The sequence below is a fragment of the Sinocyclocheilus rhinocerous genome, unplaced genomic scaffold (assembly GCF_001515625.1).
Source record: "Sinocyclocheilus rhinocerous isolate Xijiao unplaced genomic scaffold, SAMN03320098_v1.1 scaffold962, whole genome shotgun sequence".
NCBI classification, from domain to species: domain Eukaryota; kingdom Metazoa; phylum Chordata; class Actinopteri; order Cypriniformes; family Cyprinidae; genus Sinocyclocheilus; species Sinocyclocheilus rhinocerous.
The window spans coordinates 231,676-254,622 of record NW_015656169.1 but is presented as its reverse complement, the minus strand read 5'-3'; the positions used below and the strand labels follow the sequence as shown (position 1 = coordinate 254,622).

General features: G+C 39.2%; 1 protein-coding gene across 1 annotated transcript in view; it reads left to right on the top strand.

Annotated features, from left to right (window-relative positions):
- Window positions 1–22,947, top strand: part of LOC107719783 (dynein, axonemal, heavy chain 2) — a 138,668-nt gene that overhangs the window by 24,961 nt on the left and 90,760 nt on the right. The window contains exons 14-21 of the mRNA XM_016527297.1: window positions 677–877; window positions 1,555–1,711; window positions 1,884–2,058; window positions 5,313–5,476; window positions 5,672–5,833; window positions 7,043–7,146; window positions 7,236–7,356; window positions 11,273–11,355. Of these exons, the coding sequence (XP_016382783.1) occupies window positions 677–877; window positions 1,555–1,711; window positions 1,884–2,058; window positions 5,313–5,476; window positions 5,672–5,833; window positions 7,043–7,146; window positions 7,236–7,356; window positions 11,273–11,355 (1,167 nt within the window). The remainder of the gene's footprint in view (window positions 1–676; window positions 878–1,554; window positions 1,712–1,883; window positions 2,059–5,312; window positions 5,477–5,671; window positions 5,834–7,042; window positions 7,147–7,235; window positions 7,357–11,272; window positions 11,356–22,947) is intronic.

The following is a 22,947-nucleotide window of genomic DNA, read 5'->3' as shown; positions in this document are numbered from 1 at the left end:
GCTGAACTGTTTTTTTCTTGAAAAACTAATTTCATTTACAGTAGGTATGTTGTACTGAGATGACAAATTAAATTGCTATTAATAGGGCAACGTTTATGAGTGAGCAAAAACAAACAAACAATCAAATTACATTATCTTACAGATTACAAAAGTAATTTAGTGGCCATTAGTAATAATTAAAATCATTATCTTTTAAAATGTACCAACAATAGCGGTAATGAGAATATGTAGTGTAGAGAATATGAAGTACAGATACAATTACAACATTCTTAGGAAGAAAAAATTAAGAGACAAGCATCCAAGTGTCCATCTTTGAACTCTTTTGAACTTTAATTACAGATTTATCAAGGGAAAATACATCTTTGTTGCTTTCACAAAACAGCATAAAGTGTTGCCATTTTGAGAACTTACTTGATGAACTTGAGGTGTTTTTTATTATATTATCCAGGTAGTCATGTTAGATTTTTTTTTTTTACATAACACAACTAAAAAATAAAAAAAAAAGCCAAAATAAGACTTTAAATGATTGGTAATCTTTAAGAAGGAGCACATCTCTTGTGTTAAAATGTACATAATAGAATTTTTTATATATACATTTTCATTGTGCTATGGTTTAAGATTAGTTTCATGAGAATCATCTACTTCATTTATGCTCTGTCTCTCTCTCTTTGTGCAGATACACAGAGGTGGCGAATAACGTCCAGAAGGAGGAGACAGTGTTAAGTCTGCAGTTCGTGTTGCTGGACTGTTCTCCACTCAAATTCTCTCTGCTGCAACATTGTAACGAGTGGCAGAGCAAGTTCACGCAGCTGCTCAGCCTTATGGCCAGTGCCAAACTAAAGGAATTGCACAGCTTCCTGCAGGAAAACGCTCTCAGGTGTGTGTGAGAGCTCTGTTACAAAATCGTGCCTCGCTGTCTGCTCTCTATATAAGCAGCTGGGATCCTAACTGAAATGAAACCTCATAAGTGACCAATCTGAAACGCTCTTCATGGGCAGCGACCCTTTTAATGGTCACTCATGCATGCCACAGCAATTAACACCCCTCACGTGAAGAGCATAAGAGACTCGACAAACCTCTCTGTTGATTCCAATAGAGTCTGGCATTAGCTTGTTGCTAAGCTAATGGCCTGACATGCTAATAAATAGTTCCATCGACTAGCAAGAGAATATCGTGGAGATTCAGGGATGGGCTCTTTTGACTTGAGCCAGTGTTATTTTGGTATCATTGAGATACTGTTATAGTTTTTAATTAATATTTTGAACTAGTAGAAGTTTTTATTTCTGTTTTCATTTTATTGTAGTTAAAATTTTAGCAATTTTGTTGTGTAGCAACAGCCCTGCCACAGCATTTCATCATGCTAAAAACCACTCAGAATTCCTTATCAACTCCATAGCGACATATACTAAAAAGTTACATTGGTAGGCAGCTCAATATGTTTTGAAACAGGGCATCTATGTGACTAGTTCTGAGTTATTGTGTGTAATTCACTTCATTCAATAGGCATTAAATATTTACCATGCGCACAGAGTCATTGGCTGTGTGTGTTTTCAGGGTGTCTCAGCCTCCTCAGACTCTGCCGGAGTTGGGAGAGAGTCTAAAACTTCTGGAAACTCTGCAGGCAGATCTGAGTAAGATAGAAAGTCAGATTCCGCCCATCCACGAGCAGTTTGCCATCCTTGAGAAATACGAGGTTGCCGTCGACCCCGCTGTGAGTGTCGCGCCACACACACACACATACACTCCCTCAGGTGTTCCAGTCAAATCTTCTTCTAAATACACTTTCATCTTTTGCCTCCATTTCATATTTGACTGTGCTTTTATTTTTATTTCAGCGCTCTTAGATTTTCTTTTTCTCTTGCTCTTTCTTTCCGTCTCTGTAGGTGTTGGAGTTGCTGGAGGCTCTGAATTCAGAGTGGGTGTGGTTCCAGCAGGTTGTGATTGACAGTGACATCATGTTGAAGAAACACAAAGACATGATGAAGAGTGGGCTGGTCCTCTCCTCTGAGGAGTTTAAGAAGAAGACACAGTCTGCCCTGCAGAGCTTCAATAGCAATGGTGAACGCACACATGCACACCAACGTGAGAGATTTGAATGTTACAGAATGGGAAAACACAGACACACAAACACGCGGTCAGTAGGATGACTGCCAGTGCTGTCTCAGACCCTACTGTGAGCTTCACATCCCAGTATGCCTCTTTTTCTGTAGGTCAGTTCGCTACATGGGCGGCACCGCAGGCCTTTGCTTTCTGGGACCGTGGGTGTTCTGCGTGGTGGGAAGTGCTGGGTAGAGCCATGAACCTCCCACATGCCCTACAGCACATCACAACCAATTAGCCTTGAGATAATGTTTCAGAACGCCATGGAGCCTCACCTACAGCAGAAGTGACCGTCACGCTGACATCCTGCCCTTGACTGCACTCTCAGCCTTTCTGCCTCCCTGTTTCTTTCTTTCTCTCTCTCTCTCATTGTCCTGTAATGCTGCTCCACCTCCTGCTGGTGTCTCTGCTCTGTTTATTCTCTGCTCTATTAAAAATGGGATTGAAAAATAATTTTTTCTGTCTCGCGCTGCCACCTCTCTTCACGAACAAAGTCACGTTGTGCCGAATTGTATCAAAGAGGACAGAGTTTTCGTCCTACTTTTCCTTCCCTCTTCTTTCATTCTTCCCTTTTTCTTGCACTTCTTTTCTCACTCGCTCCCCATTTCGTTTCCATTGTGTTTGCGTTACCTTGTGATCGTTGATAGCTCTGTGAAGTCTGTTGTTTTTCAGTTTGATCTCCTGCCATTCCTTCCCTGTGTCTTTTTCTCCTATGTTCTTCTCCTCCCAGTACGAGTCCAAAAGCCTTTCCGTCTTGATTCAGACAAAGTTGGAGTTTTGGCACAGCCGATTAACACGAAAGCTTTGCGCTAAATCAACACGTGGCAAACACGCTCAACGCTCACCGTCATTATTTCCCACAACCCCAGAATTTCCGAATGTGGGCGGCAGCTGCAACTTGTTGAGAACGGCAGGATTGTTTGGATTGTTCCTGCAAACAATGGCAGGCTCCTTCAGGTTAATGAGGCCAGGAAGCAGCTTTGTGCAGGGAGAAATTTGTATTCAAGAGAGAGAGACAGTTTCAATAATATCACACTCATTCAGTCCAAACACACACTACTGGCCCCTGCCAAGGTGCCCCTTCAAAATCTCATCTCCTGCTCTCCATGGACCCAGCGTGACTTTCCCTCTCAGATCCGGCACGGAGGAAAAATACGACATTGCGTTTCTCAGCGCAGAACCAATTAAACATGTATGATTGGTTGAAGTCTCCAAGGCAGATTTATCAAAAATTTAGCACATTTTAACATTTGCTAATTAGATTTTCTTTACGTTTTACTCGGGCACAACGGAGAGAGAGAATGGGCGTCATCAAACCTCTCAACACCCATGCTCCGGAATGCGTTCTGCTCCAGCGACGCACTTCAACATGTGCTATATGCTTCAGTAAATCAGACTTTACGCAAATATTGACTGGAGATCCCCGATGGATCTTCATATGCTGCTTAATGGCTCGCCTTAATGCTGAATTGTGTAAATGTGTGTTTTTTGTAATTGCCGGAGATGCAAGTGTGCGATTTAGCCAGTGTGTTTGATGGAATCCATTATAAACGCTGACAGACGTAGCTCTTTTAAAAACAGGATTGAAATTTTTTTTTTTTTTCTGTCTCGCACTGCCACCTCTCTTCACAAACAAAGTCACTTGTGCCGAATTGTATCAAAGCGGACAGAGTTTTCGTCCTACTTTTCCTTCCCTCCTCTTTCATTCTTCCCTTTTTCTTGCACTTCTTTGCTCACTCGCTCCCCATCTCATTTCCATTGTGTTTGCGTTACCTTGTGATCGTTGATAGCTCTGTGAAGTCTGTTGTTTTTCAGTTTGATCTCCTGCCATTCCTTCTCTGCGTCTTTTTCTCCTATGCTCTTCTCCTCCCAGTATGTATCCAAAAGCCTTTCCGTCTTGATTCAGACAAAGTTGGAGTTTTGGCACAGCCGATTAACACGAAAGCTTTGCGCTAAATCAACACGTGGCAAACACGCTCAACGCTCACCGTCATTATTTCCCACAACCCCAGAATTTCCGAATGTGGGCGGCAGCTGCAACTTGTTGAGAACGGCAGGATTGTTTGGATTGTTCCTGCAAACAATGGTGGGCTCCTTCAGGTTAATGAGGCCAGGAACCAGCTTTGTGCGGGGAAAAATTTGTATTCAAGGGAGAGAGACGGTTTCAATAATATCAAACTCATTCAGTCCAAACACACTACTGGCCCCTGCCAAGGTGCCCCTTCAAAATCTCATCTCCTGCTCTCCATGGACCCAGCGTGACTTTCCCTCTCAGATCCGGCACGGAGGAAAAATACGACATTGCGTTTCTCAGCGCAGAACCAATTAAACATGTATGATTGGTTGAAGTCTCCAAGGCAGATTTATCAAAAATTTAGCACATTTTAACATTTGCTAATTAGATTTTCTTTACATTTTACTCGGGCACAACGGAGAGAGAGAATGGGCGTCATCAAACCTCTCAACACCCATGCTCCGGAATGCGTTCTGCTCCAGCGACGCACTTCAACATGTGCTATATGCTTCAGTAAATCAGACTTTACGCAAATATTGACTGGAGATCCCCGATGGATCTTCATATGCTGCTTAATGGCTCGCCTTAATGCTGAATTGTGTAAATGTGTGTTTTTTGTAATTGCCGGAGATGCAAGTGTGCGATTTAGCCAGTGTGTTTGATGGAATCCATTATAAACGCTGACAGACGTAAACAGTCACGCCTATAAACATATCACAGAGGCTTCTGGGGCAGATAACGGGCCCTGCTGGTGTCTGTGTGAGTGTGTTCCTGTGTGTTACTGTAAACGTTGTGTGTTGCCATCTTGAGATGAATGAGACGCTTTTTAAAAGATCAAATATCTCGTAAATCAAAGCTGTCACAAGTGCGCGTGGATCGTGGGAGTCCGGGCTTGTGAGCGGAGCTGGGTCCGAGCCAGAACTCACGCTCTGCTCAGGAAAGAGACCTACTGACCTGCTGAGCTCCCAACTGTGAAACCACATTAATAGCACATTGTGAGAAACATGCTCACTTTGCTAACTTTCTGGCCAATAGGAATCCATTGAGCTTTTTTTAGAGCAACAAGCTGCTCTCCGGGAAATGACAGCTGAATGTGCAGTTTTTTAATCATTAACCATATGCATCTGTGTGCTTGTGTGTGTGGTCTTATCTTTGTCTTCATGTATATGATCTTATTTGTGCGTATATGTATGTGCAGGTCCATTTGGCAGAAGTGTAGCCCCAGATTCTGCACTGCAGCAGGTGTCAGAGCTGCGTGCCCAGTTGGATACTCTTAAAGAAGAGCAGCAGAACATACGCTATGGTCTCAACATCTTTAATATTGAACAACCAGCTTCTAAAGACATCCTCACTCTTGAGAAGGTGCCTATTCACTGCTGTTACAGTAATAAAAACCTTTTTTCGTACAATACATCACAGACACACAACATAAAGCAGCACACCAGAGCGCAAACAGGCTGAGGGCGATATTGAACAATATTGATACTGTTGGTGAAGGTCACTTCTGGTTCAGTATGTGCTGATGTTTAGATTGTGTTTGTGTGTGTGTGTTTGTAGGACATGAATTACCTGCAGCAGGTATGGGAGATCGCCCAGCAGTGGGAGGCTCTTTGGGACGAGTGGAAGGGGGGTCACTTGGCCTCTCTACAGACCGAGGCCATGGATAACACCACCCAGACCATGTTCAAAAGACTCCACACACTCAGCAGGGAGTTCAAGGCAAGCCAGCGCAACACACCCTACACGTCTGGTGTTAACTCAACTGTAGTCAGATCCATGGCCAAACTGACATTTATGGGAGTTTCCAATAAACATTGTTAGTCTTCAGAATAGTACAGACTTTATTGTTTAAGCTATGTAGTGTTATGACAATTAAATGTGTCAAAATATAACACTAAAATAATACATAAATAATAAATATAAAAAATATATAAATACATTAAAAATATTTAAAAAGTTCAAAAGTTTTGGGTCAGTAGAATTGGACGTTTCCACAAAAATATCCAGCAGCACAACAGTTTTCAACACTGATAATAATAATAAATAAAAAAAAGGATTTCTGAAGGATCAGTTGACAATGAGTAATGGCTGCCAAAAATACAGCTGTCATCACAGGAATAAATTACATTTTAAAATGTATTAAAATAGAAAACGTTATTTTAAAATGTAATAACATTTCAAAATATTAATGTTTTTACTGTATTTGTGATCAAATAAATACAGCCTTGGTGAGCAGAATTTATTTAAAAGCTTAAAAAAGGTTACTAACATCAAATATTTAAATGGTACTGTATATTGTAATGTTTTTTTTATTTTTTTATAATTTTTTTTTTTACACTTTTTGATTTGCTAATGTAACTGGAAGTGATGCACGTGTTTCATCTTCATATTTTATGTTTTCAGCACAGACTCTTATTTCTTTCCAGCTGTGGTATTATGTATAATATATAAAAACAATACAAATAATATTTATTAATATGTACTTTTAATTTTAAATTTAATTAAGCACCACAATTAACAGGTTGAGTACTAAGACCTTCACATAAAAAAAACTAGCAGCCATCAGGACCCACTTAACTGCTATCAGTGGCGTCAGTGATGTCTCAGTCTCTCACTCATCTTCTACTCTGTTCACACACATACTGATGCTACTTCATTAGGGTCCATTTCTTCGTTTCTCTTTGTAACTGTGATAAAAACCCTTTTGTGTAGCTAATTACCCTTTAAAGCTAATTTAGCTTCTCTTCTCACCAGCTTCTCATTATCCTGACATTTAGCTTTAAGCAGATTAGAAACACCTGCTTGATTCAGACCCTTTGGGTGCTTTTCCACTGACAGGAGATCAGTCCATCACAACACAGCACTCAGCATTTTACACCGCAGCTTGCAGTGGGATCCTGACTATTACAAATGTGTGTGTTCTTTCAGGACAAGCACTGGGAGGTTGTGGACTTCTCTAAGAGCAGGATCATGCAGTTTAAGAAAATCATCCCACTGATCACAGACCTCAGAAATCCAGCCATGAGAGAGAGGTGGGGGTCTTTCACACACACACACAAATCAGTGTCCTCAGCATAATGAAATGTCATTCTCACTCTCACACTAATCTTCCTTCCTCAAGAGTGGTTCCTGACAAAATGACACTGTCGTCTTTCCTGTTGTCTCTTCAGCGGACTATCTCTCTTTGTAACTTCTCTCTGTTCTGGATATTGCCCTCTGTATCTTGTGACCTGAGGTGTGCTGTAAAGTATGGCTGATAATCATCAGCGGCAGAGGTTTGCTGCCGATTGCTGTTCTAAGATCAGCTGTATAATCCCACACCTTGACAGCCAGCCCTCAGTTACAGCTCGTCACCCCTCTCCTTTCTATCACGCAGAGCGTTTATGCACTCCGGCGCCATCCCTGCCAAGAGAAACGCGACGTTTTCCACTCTTCGTTTTTCTTCTGCCCTGTCATTCGCTCCCTAAGCCATCTGATTGGATCTGGCATTCCCAAAACAACAGCCCATCAGCCCCAATCAGGCGTGCTACAACAGCCCTGGTGGAGACGGCAGAGACAGGCCTCACGTTCCCCTGATGACAGCCGGCTAATCACACTGATGTAACCCTCTGAAAGATCCCTGTTAGCGTCTCCCGCTGGCCGGTGCAGCACATCAGGGAAGCAGATGAAAATAAACAGAGCTCCAGCCTCAGAAGTCCTTGACCGACAGAACGGGAGACAAGAGGAGTGAAAGAAAAACAGGCACTCGTAGGAGAGATCGCGTCCCAGAATGCTCGGGCCCGATCTCAGAGGGGCCAGTCATTGGCAGGATGTTTTTTTGAAATAGCGGTGTTGTGTTTTGTTGTGGATCAGATGTACTGATGTACTCTGTGGATTTCTTTGAGAGAAGACAACAAGCTGTGCGTCATGGCTGCGGGATCTCTCAGGGGAGAATTCAATCCTTGCGCTGTTGTCGCCCGTCACACCTGTTTATTATGACAAAATCTGACCGTCAACATGACCAGTCTTTTGTAACAGAACAGCGCAGTGGACTGTTTTTCTTCAGCTCTTGAAATACTCCAAATAACACACATTCTCTGTAATTTTAGCTTAGGAATTTTGTTTCATACCTTTAATTAATGAATTACTTCTATCATTTCTCCTAATGGCCTACACAATAGCTCTGTTTCAAAACCTATTGGGCTGTATAAGTGTGTATATATAGACATATTGACATATATAAACATTGGATAAGATCATTTATTTTTAATTACAACTTTTTCTTACATATATAATACTGAAAAGTATTGCATATGTATTCCAATATATGTATTAGAATTTGTATTTTTTTGATGTTTGAGTTTTTTAAGAAGTTAATGCTTTTATTTAGCAAGAAAACAATAAATTAAAACACTTTTTACAAAGTTATAACAAAAATGCTATTCTCTTAAATTTGTATTCATCAAAGAATCCTAAAAAAAACATCATATTTTCCACAAAATTATTAAGCATGCACATGTATAAATTACATTCTAAAATATATTCAGATATGAAAGTTATTTTAAATTGTAACATTTCACAATATTTTACAAATTTTGATCAAATAAATGCAGCCTTGATGATCATGAGACTTTTTTCAGAAGCATTTAAAAAAGCTTACCAGCTTCTGAACTGTAGTGTATTTATTCGTTTTATTCTCTGATGCCTAAACAGGCTTTTATAAAACTCATCAGAAACAAATGTTGAACATGTACTGTAAACATTTTATTAAAACTATATTTTTTTGTAATATTGGCTTTTATGAAGCAACATAATACTGAGAGAAGAACAAGTCCCCCATTGCTTGAAAAACACCTCCATGTCAGCTAATGCAAATTCACAAAGAGCACTTTTTATTCAGTAAAGATTGACTGAATCCAGACGCTTTAAGCAGTTTATAGCTATGCTTTGGTTTCTGTGTAAACCATTTGGATATAAATGTCATTCCACCTCCTCATGTAAATTAGATTTCATGGCTACCAAGTTTGTAATAATTCTCAATGGCCCACTTCCGATATCCATTATATTATTTGTTTTAATTTATGGCTGTTATTGGAAGAAATATGCAATGTAGTAAACCAGCAGTCACTTTATTTTCTGTATAGAGCTGCTACACAGCAGAAATGCCTTTAGTGTAAAAGCACAAGCTACGTGTTGCAGACACAGCATGTGTGAAACAGGCCTATGAGTCGACTGGTTTATAGTCCTATTTTAGACTTGAAAAGGAAAATTTCCTGGACGGTGTTCAGTAATAGTGCAGTACAGTATGAGCACAGTGCTGCTGGAGGCGTCTGTCCCCAGGCTGCAGTCGCAGGTCATGTGTGGCAGCCACAGGGGAAATGAGCCTTGTGCTTAATTTCCTTCAGCGCAGCCTTTACTGCCCCTGCAGAGGAGAGCTGCCCTGTCCAGCTGTCAGACTGTGGGGGGCTGTACTCCTCCCCTCTCCCCTCTCTCCTACTTTCTTCCTCTCTTTCTTCTCGCTTTCGGCCCAGGGAGATTCCCAGACGTTCTGCTCTGTGCTCGCAGAGGTTACAACAACACAGCTTTGGTTCGAGAGCGGCAATGGGAGAGCAAACCCTCATAACCCCCAAAGCACAGAGCGGTTCACCTAGAAGTCACTCGCAGAGAGAGAAGAAGAGGAAGACAGAGTGTAAATGAGAAGCATCGTTGGCATGGTGCACGACTAGTGTTTCTGTCTCTGACGTTTATTTTGGGGGAACTTTGCAGGGGCCACGATTAATGGTATTTCCCTGCCACTAGTCGCCTAACGTCCTCACAATATAGGTGGCTCCCTTTTTAGCTCTAAAGGTGTGGTCACGTATAATTTTTGGCCAAATTTTGCAGACAAAAATGGTTCATTGTCTATTGCTAATAGTATAGCAATGTATGATTTACAGCTCAGTTACTGAGCTGATTTACAGAAGTTACTTTTAAACCAAACAGCTTTATGTTGACTTTAATACAACAAAATCCTGCCTAAAAAGGCAGCTCACATTTTGAGAATAAAACTCAGCTTTTGAGAAACAACCAAATGTTTGAGCATTTAGGTAGGTAGGCTTCTGAATAGATTTTGAAACATTTTGCAATACCTTTATGATGCACGAAAGTGTTTTCTACGTAGGCAGCTGACTGTTTTTTTTTTAATTCAGCTATAGCTTGAATCTCTAAATGCACCTATGATGCCAAAAATGATTTGTAGGTGTGCAGCTCTCTAGGTTTTAAAACACAACCAGTGTTTAAATGTTTGAATGCACTTATGATGGCCAAAAATGTTGTCTAGTTAGACAGTGCACTATATTTGAAACATAGCAAATGTTCGTACATGTCTGTGATGCCGATAAACGTGACCCTGGACCACGAAACCAGTCATAAGTAGCACGGGTATATTTGTAGCAATACCCAACAATACACTGTATGGGTCAAAATTTTTTATTTTTCTTTTATGCCAAAAATCATTAGGATATTAAGTAAAGATCATGTTCCATGAAGATATTTTGTAGATTTCCTACCATAAATATATCAAAACTTAATTTGTGATTAGTAATACGCATTGCTAAGAACTTAATTTGGACAACTTTAAAGGCGATTTTCTCAATATTTAGATTTTTTTGCACCCTCAGATTCCAGATTTTCAAATATTTGTTTCTCAGCCAAATATTGCCCTATCCTAACAAAACCATACATCAATGGAAAGCTTAATTAGCTTTCAGATGATGTATAAATCTCAATTTAAAAAAATTGACCCTTATGACTGGTTTTGTGGTCCAGGGTCACAAATGTTGTCTAGGTGAGCAGCTCACTGGGATTTAAAAGACAGCCAGTGTTTAAATGTTTGAATGATGTCCAAAAATGCTGTCTAGGTAGGCTGCTTGCTAGGTTTTAAAATATATACATGAGATGTGTCATTGGCACATGTCTGGCGTTTCTAGAAAGACTCCATCTATGACGTTTATTGTGGGGGGAACTTTGCAGGGGCCCCAATCAATGTTCTTTCCCTGTCACTAGCCGTCTAACATCCCCACGAGACCGATGGCTGCCCTTCCAGCTCTAATACAATGTGGCGTTCATTGCTGAGGTGGAATGTGTCTGGAAAGATTAGTGCTAACATTAAAAAGCCTAATGCTGACCTCTGATTTACAGACACTGGAAGGCATCACGAAGACATGGGAGGAAACGTCCCTGGACATCACACCCTACAAAGACAAAGGTCACCACAAACTGAGGTGAGGAGCCAGAGGTTCCAGAAGGTCAAACGTCAAAAGCTTGCAGAGGTGCTCAATAAGCAGAATATTAAAAAGATGATAATGATGAGTCAGCTTCCTCAGGTGGCAGAGATTGTCTGTAAGTCCCTGGCCTGAGGGCCTATTCACACAGCAGTTGATGCAACTAAACAAGAAAGTATTTTATTTCATTTTCGCAATAGGTATCATTTGCAGCATAATTCCCTTCAGAAAAAGAAAACAAGAACAAAGTTAACAAAAAAAAATTCATAGTGAATGTCTGAAACACTTTGTCTTCCCTAGTAGCTTGCTACAGCCTACAGCTTCCACCAGCAGATTTTCCATTCTAATTGGGGAGTTGTCCTAATTGACTTTGCCTAATTGATATATTGGATTTTGTTTTACTGAGACATAATTGTACCATAACTTTCATGCTTGTCCAGTCGAGGGGTAATTGCTGAATTGGTTTTTTTTTTTGTGGCAGACTCCCTGTCCACCTAGGGACTGTTAGTGGCTTCATCCATGCTGTTACAGCACCGTAATGTGAATATATTAGTGCCAAAAACAAGACATAGCCTAAAAAACACCATTCCTTAACATGATGGAGCGCCCTGCTGCAGGGGAGAACCTTCACGCGTAAGGAGCCAGTAACTCCACATTATCATATTACTCTGTATGGCACAGAAAGAACGAGCAAATGAGACAAAACACTGGCTGTGTTTTAAAACCTAGTGAACCTCCTACTGCCTACTGGACAGAAATTTGGGCATTACAGGCATATTTAAATGCTCTTATCGGATTTAATGCTCCTATGATGTGGAAAAATGCTGTTTAGATAAGCAGCTCACTAGGTTTTGAAAGACAGCCAGTGTTTGAATGGACCTTTGATATCCAAAAATTCTGGCTAGATGTGTAGCTCAGTAGGTTTTGAAACACATCCAGTGTTTAAATGCACCTTTGATGCCCAAAAACACTGTCTAGGTGGACAGTTCACCGGGGTGTGAATCACAGCCACTGGCCGGACATCATCGCTCGCTCAGTGTCCGGTTCAAATCCGTGTTTGACAGCAAGCCATGTTTTTATACACAGACTAAATGGCTTATCAATACCAGGGCACCTTGAGCTCTGACACAAAGATTAATTACTATCAATCTCCTTAGAGAGCAAGACTCAGAATGGCTGCTTTAAGCCTTCTGGGCAAACAAGTCAAGGGTCCAATAAAGAACATAAACTGACTGTCTATGAACAAATAAATACTAGCGGGAAAAGCCATTCTAGTGTTTAGATGAGCTCAAATTATGCTGTTGCTCTTTTGGGTTTGATTGAGACCGTTCGGGAGTTTCACAAAGTGTTTAGTGCTTACAATTATACAAACGAGCTGTGAGCAGATAAGAACTGGAGAGGATGCTTTGTGCATATGGCAGCTGTACAAAAGCTCTAATCTAATAGAATCATTTGTACAAGCAGCCTCCTTCCCAAGGGCTGAAAGTTTTCTGAAAATGCCTTCAGGCCTGTTCGTATTTAGCTGGAAGCAGTGTGTGTGTGCGTGTATCAGCGTGTTTATGTGCGAGTTGCGTGGATGAATCGGAAACAGGTCAAAAGCATTGTTTGTGAAATTCTTTAGCTATTTGTCCATTTTGATGTAAGAGCAGTTCCATAGTGTTAGCTTGTTTTTTTATACGTCTCTACAGAGACTTCTCATATAGATTTTTGCGTGATTATGTAATTTTGCGTCAATACTCTTTGTGAGAATTTACCTCTGGGGACAAATTGGTCTATGATATTTCTCATGTGAATTAGCTCATCTACGCTTACGCACACACACAACCATATATATATATATATATATTAGGGCTGTCAGTTTAACGTGTTAACTTAATAATTAGTTATGAAAAAAAAGGCGATTAAAATATTTCAACCCAGTTAACGCACTGGCCCCGCCCCCAGACCTGTATGTCATCTTACATTTCAAACAGTTGACCCAGTTGACAAATATGGTGCAGGGCAACAACTCCATAAATGCAGTTATGCCCTAAAATTCAAGATATTGGTGCAAAAATGCTCCTGTATGAGTTTTTGTCTCATATGATGAGTGATATCACAAGAGCAGCGAGAGGATATCACATGAGTGCTGTTTGTCCCGAATATAACGAGTGCAAATGTCATTTTATACAACAGTTCAGTAAATAAGAAGTTAATATTGTGTTATATTTTTAACACAATATATTGTCTGTTTTTGCTCAGTTTTGGCAACAAAAATATTAACTATAAAGCCACAGCAGAACTGTTGTGCGTCTCCGAGCAACACAGCGGTGTTTAGTTTCTGAATGAATCTGCGTTTTGAACAAGTGTGCCGCACATCAAGTCTTCAAAAGTGAAGCCAGAACATTTCGATCGCCCCCAGGCGGCTGGTCCCAGTATAGGCCATAAACCCCTCCTCTCCATGTAATTTAATGGTACGTGAGACAAACTAAATAATTAAATTACACCTCAAATTAATTTTTTCCCAAAGATGGTTTTTGTCATTTTATGTAGTTTTTATCACGCTGATGTAAGTTCAAGCGTTCGTTTTTTAAGCAAGTTGGTTTTTAGTTATGTGATGCTATAAAATCAGGAGAGTGACATCATGATTGACAGCTGAGATTGACAGCTTCTCTGAGCAAACTGAGGCACCAGCTGACTTTTTTGGGATCTTCAGAGGAGATTGGAGTTGTATTTACTATATTTTAACATAAGCCTCTTGTACGACAATCAGCAAACAAAAATGGGAGCAGTCATGCTAATTAAAAAAGGGTCAGGGGCGTGCTCGCGATCGTTCTCCACTTCGCTCACTACTGCGCAGACTCTGGTCCCAAATCAGCACAATATGGCCGCGCCCTTTTGGGACGTTGGCGGCTTCACTTTTCTTCAATGGAAGAGAGTGAAGGAGGGTCGTCCATCTTTTTTTACAGTCTATGGTTTTGAACAAATCGGGTGAATCAATGATTCAAAGGTCCATTCATAAAGAGAGCCATTTACTGAATTCCTATATGAGTCAGCCGTTTGAATGAATTGAATGAATGAATGAATGACTCATAAAGACATTTACCCCACCTGCTGGCAGTTTTAGTTTCTTATTTAGAGTATTATTTCATTTAAAAAAGGGGGGGGAAACTTTAAAGTTATAGTTCACCCAAAAAATTTAAATTGTAATAATTTACTCAAACCTGAATGACTAGCTTTCTTTTGTGGAAGATAAAAGAAGATTTTTTTGAAGACTGTTGGTAACAAAGCTGTTTTGGTTACCAATGACTTCCATTGGATGAATGAAAAAAAAACTGAGATGTTTCTCAAATTATCTTCCTTTATGTTCCATAGTTTATTTTAGGCCGTTGTAGCCTAAACGTTTATGTGTAATAAATTTTATGTTGAATCAAATGTAATATTTCTTTCTAAAGCTACTATTTGTAATGTCTTCTTAATACTTTCTCGTTTAACACAAAAATAGCTTTAAATAATCTTTTGAGGGTGTTTTCACAGCGAAATGTAATTTGTAATTAATTAGATTCATTAATCAACACGTAATTAATTAGATTAAAAATTTTAATCGACTGACAGCCCTAATATATATATTTATTTATATATTAATAGTGAAGTAAAAAAGGTGCACATTTAATTTTAAAACGTTTTAGGGGGAGGGTTAGTCTGTAGTCATTTTAAATAAATTTTATATATAAAACAGTAAAAGTTATGTTCTCCTTCTTGATGGATAAGAAAATTTGTTTGTAATTAGCCGCAGTTTTGGGGCAAAATTGTTCCTTAATGTTAACTAAATCTGACAAAATCTTCCTGTGGAGACATTCTCAATTGGAAAATCAATGCATAAATAAAGCAAACACTAAAATAAATATATTTCTAAATTCAAAAAAGTTTCTTTTGGGGCTCTGAATTAGCCATTAATTTTTGTCTGTAGTCTCCATTAAGATATTGATCTGCCTGTACTTCTGTCCTTCATAGTCTTGTTTTCATTTAGATCAAATTAAATACCCCATACATTCTCATACTGCCTAAAAAGTCTGTGTAGGAAGCAGCTCGGTTGGAAACGTGACTGTGTATATTTAGTAATGCACTAATACGCAGAGTCATAAAGACTGCAGCTCTCTGTGCTATAAGCTGTCATATGCATCAGTGTCTCACACCCACCTGTGAGAGAGAGAGACAGAGAGCGAGAATCACAGGGGGTGGTGTCTTGCTGACAGGTAGGCATAGAGAGAAAAAAGCAAGTGAACGGATATATAGAGAAAGAGGGGGAAGATTCTTATTGCATATTTCTAGAAGCTTAGATCCTGCAGAACAGAGAAAGGACGTGGTCTCTCTCTCTCTCCCTCCCCTCTTTAGCACACATACCTGCTGGTATTGTTCGTCCCCGTCAGTGCTGCAACAAAAGGTGGACATATGCTTTATCTTTAGTTCTCCCTCTCTCACTCGTCTTTGATCACTCTATTTCTTCCTCTGTTTTTTTGTCGGTGGGGTGTATGCCATATCAACAAATACTGTGTGTTTAGTATTCAGCGGTGGGGTTGTATACAGGGGACAGAATCAATTCCAAATTACTCAGGCTCTCAATAACGGACAGCCCCGTCCGCAAGGAGAAAAGATGATTAATGATGATAGTATTCATGATAGAAGCTGAAGTGTTCGCACACAGATGGAGCTGTGTGTGCGTTAATGGTCCTGCAGTGAAGAGGCTTTCTGTTTGCTGCCGTGTACTTATAATTGAGCGTTTCCACACATTTAGCAGGACGGAGTGCAAATCACCTGTAATTACCACCTACAGCCCCGCATTGTACGTGCCACACACACACCCATTGTATAAACTCGGCGCATATAAGCATCTCTTTGCCTGCTCTGCAGTTGCACGAGTGACAGTTCTGCAGAATATGTGGTAAAACCGTCCTGCACCGAAGGTTCGACTGACCGATGTACTCTCCCAGCAGTCGTAACTGGTCTTTAATGACGCGGGACAAAACGTGTATGCAAACACTTTTAGCATATGCTAGTTTCTGTAATTAAATTAGACACATACACTTTCCTTACCAACACTATATATTTTTTACAGCTTGCTACAGTGCACATTTTTGTCCTGACACGCATATGCTGCTGTTTGGACACACACACACAGCTGCAGATGAACGTCCCAGCCTAGTTTTGCTGATGACTAGCTATTTTGAGAGGTCATGTCCTCCTCTATGTGTTTTTCTGTTAGTACACTGTTTGTTAGTGTGTGTGTGTGAATTTGTGCGATTTAGTACCTATAGGCTGTTCAGAATGTAGTGAGATGCCTACATAGACAGCATTTTTAGACATTAGTTGCTTCAATTTGAACATCAGTATGCATTTAAGAAACAGCCTAGGTTGGCACTTTACTTGGTAAGCAGACTGAGTTTACTCTATAGGCATAGAGCAAAGCTTCACATTCTAACTCACACATGGTCACTTTCTCTAAATGATCAGCATTCATTGCTTTATAATGGCTTTAGGGCTATAACTGTGACTCATTGGGCCAGGGTAGTACAACACTGCCACCTAGTGTGTGTGCATATGTGTGAGTTTATATGTGCCTATGTGTTCGTATACACGTGTATGATGTGTGCATGTGTGTGAGATAAAGGAAGCAGGAATGCCCCGACCATCTGCTGCACATTAGAAAGAGACCCTCAGCCCAATTCAATTAACATCCACAAGCCCCCTGATTGGGCTCAGAGAGAAAGAGAGAGATGGGAAGAGAGATAAAGGCATTGCAGGAGTTACTACCCTGCAGTAAATATGAGTTTCAGCATTCTCTGATGAACTCTCCGCATGACAGCGGGGCGAATGGAAAAGTCATTGATCAAACACACACGGACACACACCCAAACTGTAGACTCATTCAAAGAGGTTATGGAATTGTGTTTGCTATGAAACGGAGGGAGAGATAAAGAAATACTCTTGATCTATGGAGACGTTTGAAGTCTTGTTTAAAAAAAAAAAGCATTTAATAATGGAGATACGGAAGGAGTGTTTAGTTGGTAATTCTCTTTATTTATCCTTCTTGCTTGTTTTTCTTTTACTGAAGTCATCTAAATCTGACAGTATTCAAAAGGATGTCCCCTTTTTAATTTTTGGTTGTTTTGTTTTGTGTTTTGTTTTGTATATAACATTTTTACCTTTTTTAAAGCAGTTACAAGCATTTTGAAACTTTTGATTAGTCTGTAGTAATTATAATTAAAGTATTTATAATCAGAAAAGAGTCAGAAATGAACCATGGCTTGGAGGAAAAATGTCACTGGAAGTGGAAAAAATGTCCTAGATATGTAAATGTTAATAGCATACTAGTGAATTTATCTGTAATATATAATATTTTCATATTTTGTTGTAATAATGGGTTTAGTGTCTCTGCAGACACTGTAGTGGCTGTAATTGTCAAATATCTGCATTTACTGTCTCAGAGGCAACTACTGGTGAATGTGTAGCTAAAATTAAGTTGGTTTCAATAGAAAAAATATATATAATCAGCTTTTTGACAACACGCATTCTAACAGAGTTTTTATTTTATTGATATTTTGTGCATTATTTGTAGCTGCTTTTGTATTGTATGGTAATGTTGATTTTACAGATAACAGCCATAATTGTGCAGAGAATTTACTGCAGTTGATTCAGTTCAAGTAACTGTCATAAATGGGCAACGTATCTGTTTTTTATGATGTTAAAAAATTGTCATTATAAAAGTGAAAATCAATTCCAGGTGGCAAATATTGCTGCTTAAAAAGATTTTTAAAAATGACACGGTCCCTTATTTTGATAGCTGTATGTGCGTATGTGATAATGCTGTGGCAGTAGTAATGAAGTCAGGGATTTTCAGTCCTCTCTCTCACCTGCTGCTCCTCTGCGAAAAGCCTGCAGTGAAGACACACAGTTAGATGCTGTGATGAGAGTGACGAATATGACAGATCAAGAGCTGCTGTGCTGTGTGTGTATATATGAGAGAGACCGAGAGAATGAATCCTCTCATCACTGCACCTTTCCCTCTGCTAATGTTCATGTGTGTGTGAGGCAGAGGCAGGGAGAAAGAAAGAGTTGAGAGCACAGGAGATTGAGCAGGTCTCCGGTGATTGGTCTGAATCAGAGGCCTGCGGCAGGCGGGTGGAATGTGTGATCACTTATAGCAGAGGTGATAATTTACAGCCTTTCTGAGTGTGTGAGAGAGACACCGCCTCTCATAGCAGCCATGCTGTATGCTTCCATCCACATTTAACAATATCTTTGTTTTTTTTCCATAACAACAGATGTCTGTCAGAACAATATTATTAAAATGATAGCAACAGTAGAAAATAATATACAAAACACTAATATATTAAAAAAAATCAAATTTGAGGCTGCAATATAACAAAGAGTGAAAAATTTAAGGGGGTCTGAATACTTTCCGTACCCACTGTATACTAATGTCCAGACTATTGTTCAAACGTTCGGGGTTGGTAAGAGATCAGAAAACATTCAAATATCAAGAAACATTTCTTATTGTCAGTGTTGAAAACAGTTGTGCTGCTTAATAATTTTGGAGAAACCATGATATATTTTTTCAGGATACTTTGATTAATAGAAAGTTTAAAAGATCAGCATTTATTTGAAAAAGAAACCTTTTGTTAAATGTCTTTACTGTCACTTTTGATCAATTTAATGTGCCTTTGCTGAATAAAAGTATAAAAAAATGTCAATTGAACACCTGTTGAAGAGTGTTGAACCACAACCAAACAATGGCCAGTTTTAGTCATTTTATACATTGATCAGTAATGTTGGGATTAAAGTTATGTAATATTTCTGGAGTTATATGCAACCTGATAATCCATTTATACTGTAATAGCTTAAAGCTCATATTAACTGTCTGGGTTTGAGGATTTAAGCAGGTTCTCTGCCATTCATCTTCAGATATATCCTGTTATATTCTGATATATGTTTTTAATGCTTTCTTTGATGATCATAATCCAAAACTTTGTCAGCAGAGGAGCTCTTCATGGGTCATTCATTCATATACTATAACATGCAGAAATGCAGAGCGTACTAACATGATTTCTTCTTTCTCAACCATCATCATTCGCGTTTATTGTGCTATATTTTTATGGTGGCTTCGGGGCAAAACACCAAGTGCTCATAAGTGCACTTAAACTTGATTAAAGCTGTGTTGTGATTCAAAGGGTTCTTACCTCATGTTCTCTACACATGGAGCAGAGGATATATTATATTATATTAATATAACAATATGTGAATATTATATTATGCTAATATTATATTATATTATATTAATATGATATATATATCATATTATATTATGAAACATATTTAAATAGAACATACTGTAATTGTTGGCAGCGATAGCCTAGTGGGCAGTGCACCGACATACAACGCCGTTGTGTTATGGGTGTCCCGAGTTCGAATCCCAGCTTGAAGATCTTTACCGATCCCGCCCCCCTCTTTCTCTCCCACTTCGCTTCCTGTCTGCTCTACACTGTCCTATTGTAATAAAGGGGAAAAAAAACACCAAAAATAAATCTTTGGGGAAAAAAAAAACATACAAGAACCTACTGTAATCTACAATACACTAATACTCAAAAGTTTGGGGTCAACAATAATTGTTTTTTTTTTTTGAAGAAATTAATACTTTTATTCAGCAAGGTTGCATTAAATTGATCAAATGTGGCAGTAAAGACATTTAAAGTGTTACAAAAGGTAACTGTTTAAATAAATGCTGTTCTTTTGAACTTTCTATTAATCAAAACAATCCTTAAAAATTGCTACAACTGTTCAACATCAATAATAATAAGAAAAGTTTCAGCATATTAGAATGATTTCTGAAGAATCATGTGACACTGAAGATTGGAGTAATGGCTGCTGAAAATTTAGCTTTACCATAACAGGTATTAAATGTTAAAATATAGTAAAATAGAAAACATTTATTTCAATATAATTTCAATATAATATTTCACGGTATTTACTGTATTTTTGATCAAATAATTTCAGTCATTTGCAAAAAAAATTTACTGACCCCAAACTAGTGTAATTTAAATAAAATTTAAAAAGAATTATTACAAAATATTTAATCTAATTTAAAATATACCAAATGTTTTTACATAAAGTTTAAACTACTGTGCATGAGAGAATGTGCTCTGACCTGTTGATCTCATTCCTAAAAATGTTCATTATGTGCAACTGTGAATTCAACTAATATCAGCCATTACAGACAACGTGGCTCACCTCAACCATAAATGCTCTTGGACTTCACTTGTGTGTGTAAAGTGTTTTTCCTCAGGCTCTGGTTCAGTGATGTGTGTCGAATGCTATATGTGTCTGTCATGTTGCCTGGACTCGAAAACAGACAGATTATTCCTCTGAGTGTGTGGCGGTAGGTGCCGCAGGCAAGAGATTGTGCCTCGTTTCATGCTGTCACTCTGGAGGTCAGGTGGCCCATGACTGTCACTCACCTCCTCTTATTCTCTCCTCCTCTCTGGAACTCTCTTTGCCTTTCTTCTTTCTCTCTTTCCTCAGTAATGCACTACAAATAAAACTCATTCTTTTCCATCAGCCCTGTGCTCTCTCTCAGCCTTTTTCCTCCCTCTAAGAGAAAGAAAGGTTGTTTTTTGAGGTATTTACACTCATCCTTTTCTCTTTTTTCTCTTTTTTATCCCCTTGTGTCCTTCACAAACTAACACTGCTGTCCTGGATGTGCAAAGTGTGTGTGTGCAGTGCTTCTCCATTGCTCATATGCACACACTCTGCATGCAGGGGCATCAGTCAGAGCTCGGGGAGATGGAGAGGCAGCGACAAACAGAGATGAATGACACACAAACACACACACACCTGCGGCTTCAATCTGAGAAATCAAGAGATGTGTGACGCGTTTTGTGCCTGTGAGAGTGTAAAACTCACCGTGTGTCTTTCCTGTGGGTTTGTGTGCTTGTGTTAATGTATTAGAGTGTGTGTTTGTGCATGTGCATGCGGACATCAGGTGCCGGCAGTCACCGCTCATCCCCGCAGTGAGGCTATAGCTCCGCCGTTGGCATGGAGACGGCTGCGGCAGTGCGTGAGGCTGCTGCCATGGCAACGCAGTATGCCAAGGAGGGGGGCCGAGAGCCACTGCTGTTCACTTTGTCCTCTCTTTTGTTTGCTTCGTACATCTAGCTGTGTGTGCGCGGGCTAGAAGGGGATGTGTGATAGTTTGTCCAAATTATTAACAGGCTGAACCTTGAGCTCTTTATACTACCATCCTTTATTTCAATTGTATTGTGACTGTGCCTTTTATGAATAAGCTTTGGGTCCATGTTCAGGTTTGGCTGTACTTATGAGGGTAAATGTATTCACAAATATAGTAAAACAGATGTTTGAAGCAGTCTTCGTTATTTAAAATGGCGGGCTAACTGTTCTTTCTTTGGCTGCACTGATGAGTACAGAACACTCTTTAGAGTCCCAGCCTCAGAGGAGACAAGAGAGCAGTGGATTTATTGATTTATACATGTAGCCTATATTACGCTGCTGCCACACAGATCTAATATAAACATGCGATTTCTTTCCCAGCTGTTTACCTTCACAGACATAACCGACTGTTTTCATGCATGTCTCTTAAAATGCGAATGAGCTGCTGCTCCCTGCCCCCTTTTCCAGAATAGGGCTGTGCCTTTACAGCTGGTACCTCAGATTAGGGATGCTCATTTTAACCGGTTAACCGTTAACCGACCGTAAGAATTTTGACCGATTAATACAATCAGTGAACTCAACGGTTTAAAAAGTCATTTATTAATTTTTTTTCCAGTAATTTATCAAAATATTTTAAAAGGTTTGCTGCATGGTTAAAATATGCTACGCATATACATTTTTTTTGTTTTTTTAGAGAAAAAAACAAGTCGCGTATAAGTTGCATTTTATTATTTCATTCAGAAATAGGCCTAATGCCGACGCGAAATGTTTACAAACATTGTTTATAATAAACACTGTAAACATAGCTAGGCTATTTTTGTTCTCCTCTCTCAACAACAAATCATTTCAATTTAACAGTAGCCTATTTAGAAAAGAACACGAATTAAAAATATAAGAAGCCATAAACGACAAGCCAAAACGAATTCGTTTGGGCTAAAACGAAACTGAAGCCAACGTTGGGTCTCTCATTCAACACAAAATCAAATGTTTCCTTATTCGCGATGTATTTGAATGCCAAAATTTTATTTATTATGTACTTCACTCGCGTTCCAATATCCACATAAAACAAAATGTTTTACATAACATCACGGCGGTACGGTGATAACGCTTTAAACTGAGCAGTGTGTTTTTTCCATACGTTTGACTGACTGTATTTTATTATGATAATGAACAGGCTGCATTGTCAAGGTAGCAATGCTTAACTGTGTGCGCGCATGCGGCGCCAGCGCAATCACTTGAATTTTTTTTCCCTTCTAACAGTGGAAGCAGCTACTCCTTTTAGTCATAAAGATAATCGGAATTGTAAAAGGTTTGCCTTTATTTGTGTACATTCACAATAAAAACAAATCTTTGTGCTCTTGTAAAATAGGCCTAAAGTCAAATAGGATGCCG